The 11313-nt window shown below is 43.7% G+C and overlaps 1 protein-coding gene across 1 annotated transcript in view; it reads left to right on the plus strand.

The window, feature by feature from the left end:
* HUNK (hormonally up-regulated Neu-associated kinase) overlaps positions 1 to 10397 on the plus strand; it is a 64061-nt gene extending 53664 nt beyond the window's left edge. Inside the window, exons 7-12 of the mRNA XM_054386886.1 lie at positions 154 to 326; positions 1383 to 1456; positions 3769 to 3782; positions 4918 to 4945; positions 6625 to 6805; positions 9751 to 10397. Of these exons, the coding sequence (XP_054242861.1) occupies positions 154 to 326; positions 1383 to 1456; positions 3769 to 3782; positions 4918 to 4945; positions 6625 to 6805; positions 9751 to 10397 (1117 nt within the window). The remainder of the gene's footprint in view (positions 1 to 153; positions 327 to 1382; positions 1457 to 3768; positions 3783 to 4917; positions 4946 to 6624; positions 6806 to 9750) is intronic.
* The last annotated feature ends 916 nt before the right edge of the window (positions 10398 to 11313 follow it).

Here is an 11313-nt window from a genome sequence, read left to right on the forward strand (position 1 = left end):
ATGCCTTCTCCTGGGAGGAGAGAGCTGATCACTCCCATCTTACTGAGCCTTTCAGGTCTCTTCTTTATGCTCTGCCATGTCCCTTGTGGCTGGCAAAGCCCTGCTGCTGGGAGGACAATGCAAATGGCATGCTCTGCTTCTCTCTCTGTACAGGATTCACCTTGAGGACCTCAGCCAAAGCGTGCTGCTCCACATGACTGAGAAGCTTGGCTACAAGAACAGCGATGTCATCAACACTGTGCTCTCCAACAGGGCAAGTCACACGCTTGCAATCTACTTTCTACTTAATAAGAAGCTGGAGCGCTACTTGGCAAGCCTTAGGGTAAGTACTGCTTGATGCCAATTCTTTGGACAAGTGGGTGAGGAGAATGAAAAAAGTGCTAAAAGTTTCCCTGATTGCTGGCATTTGATCTCAAGGCTTTACCTGAGGGGGTTTTCTCTTTCTAAATTTGTAGCAGTAACCATGAAGGGGAAGTATTCCTTGCGAACTAATATAATTTCAGCTAAGAATTCCCCAGGTTGCAGAAATAATTGCTGATAGGCTTTATGTCTCACGAGTCCCTTTTCCCATAGGAGATCCCCTCCAGCTAGGTGGTTACCCTGTAGACAGCAAACTGTTGCTATGCAGAGCCTTACTTGTGACTTGTGGTGTACTGTGTCCATCTGTTGAGATAATTCTGCCACTTGAAATATGAATAACAGTGTAATTTGATTCAGGGAATCTTAACAGCTATTAAGATTTTATTTAGTTTTTAAGTGAAAACACAGCTGGAAGTTTCACATGAGAGATAACATGGATATAAAGTCTCTTCCTGCCAACCTTCCTGGCTTCGGACTATGGCTTGGGGGTCAAACTGCTGATGGGTTTTGCACAGCAGTTTTCTGTTGCCACACATCACCCTGTGTACATCCTGGGGAACTGAGCTCTCAGGCCACATTTTGTGTGGTACTTGCTGAAGTGCTAATACGGGTGCAGCACACAAAGACAAGCTACATACTCTCTTCCCTTGGCCTCTCAGCGGCTGCCTGTGGTCTGGCGAGGGTGAGATGTGCAGGCTTCTGTGTGACTGCACAGGCAGGAGGGTGGGTTGTATGGAGTTTTCTTCTTAAGGTGTTTGCTTTTTAGAGAAATTATCCCCAACAGCCTTTAAATCTGAAGACAACTTCTTAGGCTTTGTTCTTTTCTCAGTTCTTTCCGCAAGCTTGTTTTAGTGATGACGCCATCAATAAAATGTAGGGGACCAAATTCGCCATCTCTGTAAGGTGATGCCTCTGCACTGAATGCCAAGTGGATACAGTCCAGTAAACAATGACTGGAAAACAATTTTCTCTAATTATCTTGCATTACTTTTTTGTGCTTCTCTTTTCACAGAAGCCTGAAGGCCAGGACAATATTTGCCACAAGAACCAACTATACCAGATAGAAAAATACAAGGCAAATAAAGACTCCTATGAGGTAAAGCTCATTAAAGCTCATTAAAGCTCGAAGGTACTTTGAAAGCAGACTGCATTTTGAGGATCTTTGGCAATTGTGGTGAAGGCAATGGATTGCTGGACCTGCAGAGTCAAAAAAAATCCCTGTGGTCTTGCTCGTGCAGGACAAATAATACTTTCAATTTCCTTTTGAAAGAGCAAACAGCAGGTCCCTACAGTGGAAGTGTAAAGGTGACTTTCAGTTTTTATGAAGAAAATGAAAGGTTTAAATGTTCTGTTTAGCAAAATAATGCAAACTTCTTCAAGGGGCTCCATAGTTTCAGTCTGGGATATGAGTTGCTGGTGTTGTAAAATGACCGTAACTGTGTTGCCTTGACTCTCAAGACCTTGCTGGTATAGGACAGAGAGCTCTCTGCTCATTGCGACCCTCCCCAGTCACCAGGCATTGCTGGTGTGCTGGCCCAACCCTGGCTTGACTACTACCAGAAACAATGAAACTGTATTAGCACAGAACTTTATCTGGGTTGGTATTTTTTTGCTTCTTAGCAGAAATGATGCAGAACTAGCCCTCTGGACTTTCCTTGGCCAGAGGAAAGATATAGCCAGGTTACCTTTTGATCTGTTGGTCTCCAGTCTTTTTGTCTGCAAACAGAGAAGGTAGTTTGTATTAAAAGAATATACATAAGATACTAAGAGTCTTCTCATGGGTGGATTTTTCTTCCCTGGCTGATCTTAAATTAGAAGAGTAATACAAGCTGTCTAACTCTTACCTACCAAGACAAAAAGCAATATTCTTGAAGAGTCTACCTGTTTTAAATGCTACTCTTCAGCACTGGATTGGTGATCTAATTGCAGGACTAACTTGTATCATGACTGGGTTTGTTTATTTTTAAAGACTGCCTGCAAGACAAGTTGAACTGTAAGACAGATGGAAATATCAGGGCAAAGTACTCATCATTCTTTACTGACATAAATCAACAAGCAGCACCTTCCTTAAAGTGCATTAGAAGTGGGTAGAGTCAATGAATATAATGTTTCAAAATGCCCTTTGACAGCTTACTTCAAGCTGTTGCAGGGCACCCTTCCCCTGGAAACACAGGCAAGTCCTTGGAGGTGAATGCTGCAGATGTTGCATGGTGCATCCTCATGCTCTCTGGGCCAGCTTACACCAGCTGCTGGTATCACTTCTCTGTGCAGAGACATGTAGCCACAGATAGCTTTGCCTGCCATCCAAGCATTATCTTACAGTTTCTGTGTACCTGCCCCATGCAGGGCAGGTAGCAGCAAGGCCTGCCTGTGCAGCTGCACATAGTTGGAGAGAAATGCATGGTCTGGTTTGGTGGTGGGTCCTGAAATTTCTGCACCCCTAGAGGGAAACCATTGTTTGAATTACCTAAAGATAATTGAAAACCAATAGTAGGTCCACTGGATGACCCAAGCTTAATTTGTACACATGCTTAGGGATAAAGACTCCCTCCAAAGCCTTTCTTGCACTCAGAGTTAGGCCCAGTGTAGCTATTCAGAAGATGAGGGGGTGTCATTTTTTCTTGAAATAGTTACCTTGATGCAATCACAGTGCAGACACTGCAACTATGATAGAGTGTGTTCTCTTCCTGCATGGGCACAGATGAGTATAAAGCATGTTTTGTATCACTTTAGCTGTATTTACACAATGGGATTGCACTGCCCTCAGTGTACCAGGACAGTTGCAGCAGCACACATGGGTGAATACGGACCCATGGATGCTGCTGCTGTTTGTAACTATCTCCTAAAATGTCTTCATGTGGATAGAAACACAGCCCTGGTAGTATGTAGCTTGTGCTGCTGAAATCATGGAGTACCACTGGGACTCAGGAATGCAGGTTTCATAATCTTAGGCAGATCCATGAGCTGCAGATGGAGTCCCTTTATCACATCCCATTTCCAGTGGGAAACTGGGCAGCACTGATTCCTAGGCAGACACTAGACAGAGAATGTAGCTGTGTGTTGCCATGGGAATAGCAAGGAGAGAGTTGGTCAGCTTCAGCTGCAGCAGCCAGATGAATTTCTTCCACCTCACTCCACCTATGTGAAATAAGGACTGCCTCAGGCTGGGGGCTGCTTGCCTGGAGTATGCCTGCTGGCAGTGGAGCACATGAGCAGTGGTCATGCCCAGCCCTTCTTCTCCATTAAGCTTCCTAACCTGAGATGGTGGGATCAGTGTGCCAAGGCTGAGGGTGCTATGGGCTGCTGTTTGCAGGCTGTTTTGCAGACTGGTTTCATTTTAGAGCTGGGGGTGGATTGGCAGTGCAGGGAGGAGGGAGGGAGGCAACAGTCTATCTGTTTTGTGAAGAGGCCTCAGGTGATGAGTAGCTGTCTCTCCAGCTAATCCAGAGAGGCAGCAGTGGGGATGTGTGCCTCCCATAGGGCAGCTAGTGGGCTCAAACTCAGGGAATTTGCAATTTTTAGGAGCTTGTGTCACTGTCCTACCACCGTTTCAGACATGGCCAAGGCAAATATCCTTTATCTTCCTTTCAAATCCATTGCTGGGACTAAGAGTAGGCTTCAGGGTCGAGGTCAGGACAGGAAATAGCAGATGATGATGTAATGCCAAACCTATTCAAGTGTAACATAACAGTACAACTCCAGCATTGTGTGACAGCATGCCATTACATGGCTGTACGCGGTACACTGAAGAGCAAACTTTTATAACTCCCCTGTTGGGAGTTAGGATTTTGGTCATTTCCCCTCTTGCAGCTGTAGTCTAAGAGACACAATGTTAATAGGTTTTAAAAATACTTATGAGACTATTTGCAATGTTGATCCAGGGTAAACTAATTAATTGCTAACACTGGGTATGTGATTTTTCTTTTTCATGGGTGCTTTAATTATATGGAATGACTGTGTTACTATTTCTTAGAAAACCTAACAGTAGCATGAAGGCAAAGTCAGGAGCACTTGGCAGGTGAGGAGCTCTGGCTTGACTCTTGCACTGTTAGGCTAAAAATATTGCAGCATTGGAACGTGCTGCATTCTGACAGATGCTGCAGCAACCGACATGCAAAGTCTTCCCTCACCTATCCAAAATAGCAGAAAGCTGCTAACAATCTTGATCAGCTCCTTTAGGCTTAATATAGTCACCACTTGGTCTCATCCTCACACGTACCTTTAAAATAAGATACTCAGTAGAGCCCAATCTCTGCTGAACTTGGCAGCAGAGTTTCAGAGCCTTGAGAAGAAATGCAGTGCGGTTAGACCAAAATTAACTGTGCAGCTCCCATTGACTCTGTTGTCACAGGGTGTTATTCACACAGCATTATCATCATCATCATCATCATTGCTCTTGTTGCTGTTACTCTTCTTCCTCTTTGTCAGTAGTGACTGCTCACCAAGATAGTGCCTGGTACTGATCAGATGTTCTGTTGTTCCAAGTACAGGATGGGCAGGGAGGAATAAATGCTTGGTGCCAGCAGTGTTTACAGCCTCTAAAGGCAAAGAAATCAGGTGGACAAAAAGGTATCACCTGAACAAAGTGATGAGGGCTTCTTAATGCATTGCTTTGTTTCTATGGAAGCTAGCTACAGGAGGGGAAACTGGAGGGGATAAGGTATGGATGGAGACAAGGCTGAGGACAAAAAAACATGTATGCAAAGGGAGACTGAGGTGAATATGGTGAGAAGCTCAGAGAGGGTCTTTGTTTCTCACTCTTCCACGCCGCTAAATCACTTCTGTAACAGACCTAAAAATCCTGCTTCACTGGAACTCTTCCTTCCAACTCCATAAATTCTGAAAAGTCAAAGTTTAATGAGCCTGGCAGTGCCCAGACATCCTCTATGTGGGAGGCTGGATTCTGTCTGAGCTGGGAGTGATCATAACGAGCGTGGTCCAGTTATTTTCCTCTCAGGTGTCTTATGTTTCCAGAGCTGTGTAGTGGCCCAAGAGAACCCAAGTTACCTTCTGTGTCTTTCTCTCCCCTTCTCATATATGCACATTACTTTGCCTTTTAGGGATTTGATAGACTTCATGTCAATGAACTATTAATAGAAAAATCATCAAAATTATGTCCTTTGGCATTGCTCTTTGGCAATGCATAATTATCAGACAAAATACGGGCCACAGCACATAACTGGATGAAGGAATCTCCCTGCATTTCAAAAAAAAAAAAAAAAGACTTCTAGTTGCAGTGTGAGACGCAGTGAAACATGTTACTTAAATGAGAATTAAAACCACAGAGAGAATGTCACATTTATGCCCCTCTCAAGAAATTACCCTAAAGCAACCAAACCAAAAGCCTCACTTCTTTGAGACTGACATCTAAAACTAGGCAATGCAAGTTAGTTCCAAAAAGGTGAGAGATTCTGAAGTCTTTGATGGATAGCAAAATACAGGCCACAAATCTGATACCTGAAAAAATGAGACTTTTGCCTCCCCCTGAAATCTGTGGCAGGTGAAGAATGTTAGGAAGCTTGCAGAATCTAATGATTCATGTTCAAAAAAGATATCATGAATTTCCACTGTAAAACAGTGCTTAGAAAATTGGATTCCTCTTCAGATACCACTCTCAAGTTCTGTTTTACCTCTGTCATCACTGGAGATCAAGCCTGTCTCTTAGGATGTACACACTTGCAATCCCACCTTCAGCTGCCTTTCCTGTCACTGAAAGGAGTTTGGGTTCAGTGAAGGGTTGAGTTCTCGCCCTCCACAACTTGGGCAGTTGCAGAGATGCCATAAAAGTGAGAGCCATATTCCTCCAGATCTTGTTTGGACAGAACAGGAATGACTCAAAGAGTTTAAACTTCTTTAAAGCTTTTTTTCAAATGCCAGAGGAAGTGTAATAAAAAGAAATCAAAGGCCTTTTTTCAATGTTTAAACGGGGAGGCAAGTTTCAGATAGGAAGTAACATGAACCTGCATCTTCTTGCTCCAGTAAGGTCTCCTAGCACAAATGGCCTCAGAGGAGAAAGATTTCCTTTTTCTTAAATTTTTCAAAACCAACTTCCACACTGCCTGAGTGTCAGAGCAGATGGGAGCCATGAAATCATGTCAGACAGATCAGGGGAAAATGAGACATGGAAGATTTAGCTACTTTTTGTTCCTTGTAAATGTATAGTTCTTAATTTGGCTTCGGTAAGTGGTGTGCTTTTAAGTCTAGGGGTCATTTAAACTTCCCTTAAGTAAACCAAATTGTTCTTGTTTGTTTTACAACTTAAAGGACAAAAAACTCAAAGAACAAGAAAAGAAAGGGGAGATTCTTCACCGTCAGCTCCCAAAGAAAACTGAGAAAAGTCCAGTTTCATATAGACAGCCTTCTTCCTGTCTTATCTCACAGATACAGAACACCAAGGCTCTGCTGAAGGACCGGAAAGTCACCAAGGCTGGAGGTCCAGAGAAAGGTCAGTGGGAGAAATACCAGTGGTGTGTCCTGTGTGCATGTGCATGTTTGGGCATGTGCAGTATTAATGAGAACATTTTGTGTGTTGTGTGTGTGTTGGTAAATAGTCGTGGGCTTGCATTCAGTGTCTGCTCTGGAGGTGGTGTGTGAAAGAGGACTGGGTAATGTAGTCAAACACTGAATGAAACGTTGTGAGGAAACCATGACGATGTTCAGCAGTCATGAATCCTCACTTTTACTTCTCTTTTCACTTGACAGAATCCCCACTGTTTTAAAAAAAGCTTTCTTTCCCTATTTATACGTACTTATACAAAATGATCTGCACTTCACACGGGTGCTTTGAAAGCATCAACACCCACCCCGGATCACTGACAAACCAAAGCTGGTAGTAGACAAGCTCCTTCCTACCAACAATTCCATGATCTGCAAATGAATGTGTTTTCCTAGGAGGGAACTAAGGGGCAGCACAGGAAGAAATCCCTGACCCTGAGGAGAGTGCTGGTAATGGTAGCATCCTTGGGAGGAGCAGTGGGCAGCAACTGATGAGGGAGTGTGGTGGGTTGAAATTACCCCCAACTAATTTGAGAGAATTACCCCCCAAAATAAAATTGCTAGACTAGCTCAATAGGATGGAAGCAAATGAAGCTATATTTACAAGCAAAACTACAATCTAGAAATATGGAATGCAATGAATGTGTACAAAAGATACAGTATTTACATATACTTACAATTTATAAACAACACAAGAACCTCCCTAGACAAAACCAGGGGGCTACCGATAGCTTTCTGCTCTCTTCACCCTCCCCACCCTGTGCAAGGGAAAAAAGAGAAGAGCAGAAAGTAGCTTGTTAGTACTTGGCCACAAGAAGAATGCAGCCAAGGTCAGCAACAGCCAAGCAAAAGCCACCAGCTAGTATCAGCTAGAGTGAAGAGCCAAAAAAGATAAAAAGTTAGTTTATACAACTGACTTTGTCAGTTATCAGACCAATGGGATTACTTAGACCTTATCATTATTTTTCTTTTGCATCCAATGGTAGTTTATTTACATTCTACCACTTTCTACTCAAGATCTGTGGAAAATTTCCTAGGCATCAGGTTAAAACTGCCACAGGGAGTAAGGGGAAGTAGGCAACCGAGAGGGAAATGCAGGTGGAACTACCAACCCAAATAAATTCTAGGCAGTAAAAGGGGAAGCAAAAGCATTAGCAGGGAAAGGAAAAGTCAGGACAGCCAGAGGAGAGCAGAGTGTTAATCACACAGAGTACGAGGCAGCCTGGGAGGGATGGGTGAGAGCTGCTCTCAAAAAGAGGCAGAGGAGAGGAGTGGAGGAAAAGGGGAGTCAGTGAGTGAAATAGGGCATCAGTGGTGCACATGAGGACAGAAGATATCGAGGAGCAGGAAAAGGATGCAGCCAGCTGTTAAATGAAGGAAGTAAATGAGAGGAGATGACTGTGGAGCAGGGGGAGGGAATGTGGTAATGTCAAACGTTTACTATTTTCTGACAGATGTGAGGGAGTTGTTCAGAATGCTGGCTTATTGTGGTTTTGTGCTCTTTCTTGTGACTTGATAATTTATCATTTGATGTTTTCTACTTTTAAAAAATGTCAAAATGGTGTTCCAAAAATGTCAAGTGGCGGCACAGGTACCTCTGCTGCAATGTAGCAGTAAGTCTACGAAACTAGTCAGAAATGGCACGTATTTTTGGTAAAAATTATTTTTAAATGCTCATTTTGTTCAGATTTGTTGTTACTTTGGGGAGGGAGGCACAAGGGGAAGTAAGTAAACCTATTTAGGTTTTTTTCCTGTTTAGGTTTCTTCCTGCTTTTTTGAACTTAAATCTGAAAATCATTCATATCTCAGCAAAAGCATTTCTCTGCTTAGGGAAACCATGTTTTGACACTTATTAAAGGAAGTGGTCACAGGATTTTGACCAGTTTTACAAAGAAACTAGTCAGGTTAAACCTGGTCTCCTTTTACCAGGCAATTCTGAATGTGAGTGAGTTTATCTTGGATATCCATTCAGGTTTCAACCCCTGCTGAGACCATCCCTTTCAAAAGAAATACATGTGAGATTTGTGGCTGTGACCTGAAGGCTGGCAGACCTAAATTATTTTACATCCCTTTCAGATGGTTTGAGGCTGAGGGAACTTGGGGACAGTGAGTAACTGCTGGTCTGCTATGCTTTCAATTAAGGAGAACCTAGCAGAGAAGGCTCTTTGCATAGCTTTCCATAAAGGCAGCAAAGCATGTTTTCTTCAGACTAGCTTGGCATTAGCAAGTGCCAGCATCCTGTAGAAATCAAAGGCATGAGCCATTTTGGTTTACTGGGCCAAATCCTGCAAAGATTGTTCTATTTATATTCAGTTTTGGTGGGGAGGAAGATTCTCACCAAAGTCAATCCAACTGTAACAGCCTGAATCTCACTGGTGCAGCTACTCCCTAGTTACATGTGTGAAACCAAGAACAGGTTTTGTTCCAAAATGCAAGTAAAGGTATTAGGGATTAACTCACTGTTGCCCCCTGTGTCTCTGGGTATGTCAGTGTATACAGTACACAAACCCAGGTAAAACCATGCGAAGTTGTGCTAGGAAAGAAGGGATGTGAGATTTCTCAGAGATGGCCTTAGAGGATATAATTAATACAAACAGCTGAAGACATCTGTGATTTTCCATCTCATGTATTTGTCTTACTCGCTTTAAGCACTCTTCCTGCCTTTGATGAAAGTGGCAGGTGCATTACCCATGAAACAGCAATGTAAGTATCAAATGAGCGTCAGGGAATTAGGCTCTGAGTATATCTCCAAACCCATTTGTTTTACTTGGTGCGTTTATTACGGCCTTCTGAAATTTGGAAAGGTGATGTTGGACACTGTCCACTGTAAGGTGGAGAAGGCAGTGCTATTAACTGCAGTCTGCTCTTCTGGTTCCTTTTCTGATTGTTTTGCAGACTCTAGTGGTGGGGTAAGCCCTTTCCATGAACCCCTGGCGACCAAGACAGGCTGTGTCACTTCCAGCTCCCTGGAGTACCTTGAAGTCCAGCAGCCACCCCCTAGAACCCCTCGGCTCCTCAAGAGGCAGGAGTCTCCACAGCAGGAGCCAGCCCGGATTGGGGGCCGGGCAAAGGACTCTCCTCTCATCCTGAATATTGTACACTCCTTTGAGTCAGTTGACAGAGAGGACCAGATAGACCAGGTTTCCCCCTCGCATCAGTACAGAATTTTGGGCTCACCAATTAATTTCCCTTACAAAAGCTCCAGTGAAAGGACATTGTCCCCACTTTTTCAGCCAGGAAGTGCGTCCCCTGTCCACCCCAACCAAGTCTCTTTCACATACGAAGAAAAAGCATATCCGGCAAAAGAAGAAGCAGTATCCCCTACACAGCTGGTTTCCAACAACCCCTTGGGCAGCCCCAACTGTGTTAAAAGCCGAGGCAGATTCCCCATGATGGGGATCGGACAGATGCTGCGGAAGAGGAACCAGACGATGCAGTCGGCGGGTGACAAGCCGCTGGAAGCCAGGATGCCTCAGCTGCAGCAGATGAGCCCCACGCAGATTTCCTTCAATGCAGCAGACGCTGTCAGCGGCCAGTGTTAGTCTGATGTCCTGGGATTTGCACTGCTGTTCTCTGGAACCTGACCTTTTTACTTCTAACAAGAAGGGAAAGCCACAGGCGTGTTACTGTCACAATGTAATATGCTACAGTTGTCCAACATAGAAAGTCAGAGGTCTGCTTGTAAGGAAGGCATTGCCCTACATATTACAATTGAAAGGAGAGGGCTCTACTTGTGCTTTTAAGAAATACTAGCATCTGGCATCTTAATTGTACACTAAAACATGTCTTGGCAGAGCTATGTGAATATGTATTTTCACTGTTCTCATCTAGTATTGCAGTAAGGTTGATTGGGAGAGCAGTGAGCATTAATGGCTTGGTTCATCAAGGTAATGTGTGGTGCCGTGAATGCCAATCTCATCCAGGATCTGTGGTAAGACTGCCTGTGCTCTATCTGCCTGTGCCACACAGTACTGTGGTGTTGCTACAGGCATTATTCACGTGGCTAGACAAGTGGAAAAATTCAAGATACTGCCTCCAAAGTCTACTTGCTAAGAAGTACTGCCAAGAAGATGAAGCTGGCAGAAGCTTGAACAAAGACATGAGGGTTCTAAACATTCAGAAAAAGTGGGAGGATTGGAAGTCAAAGCAGATTTTACAGTTAATTACATAAAGTAGCTAATAATGGAATTTTTCTTTCCTAAAGAAAATTATGATTTAATGATGTCACTCAGAAGAAACATGATTATTTAAAAGCAAGTTTCATCACGTGGAAATCCACTGCACTAGAGGCCTGTTCCTTTCACATGATAGCTCTGCAAGCAGATGCTTCAAACATGGATCCAGACTGCAACACGCCGTGTTTATACAATCCAGTCACCCATTTGGTTTGCAGCCATACCAGTTTCATGGCACACCGACATGCAAGGTGGCATTAACCAGTTACAGCAAGGCAGCACT

This window comes from Indicator indicator, chromosome 1 (genome assembly GCF_027791375.1).
Source record: "Indicator indicator isolate 239-I01 chromosome 1, UM_Iind_1.1, whole genome shotgun sequence".
NCBI classification, from domain to species: Eukaryota; Metazoa; Chordata; class Aves; order Piciformes; family Indicatoridae; genus Indicator; species Indicator indicator.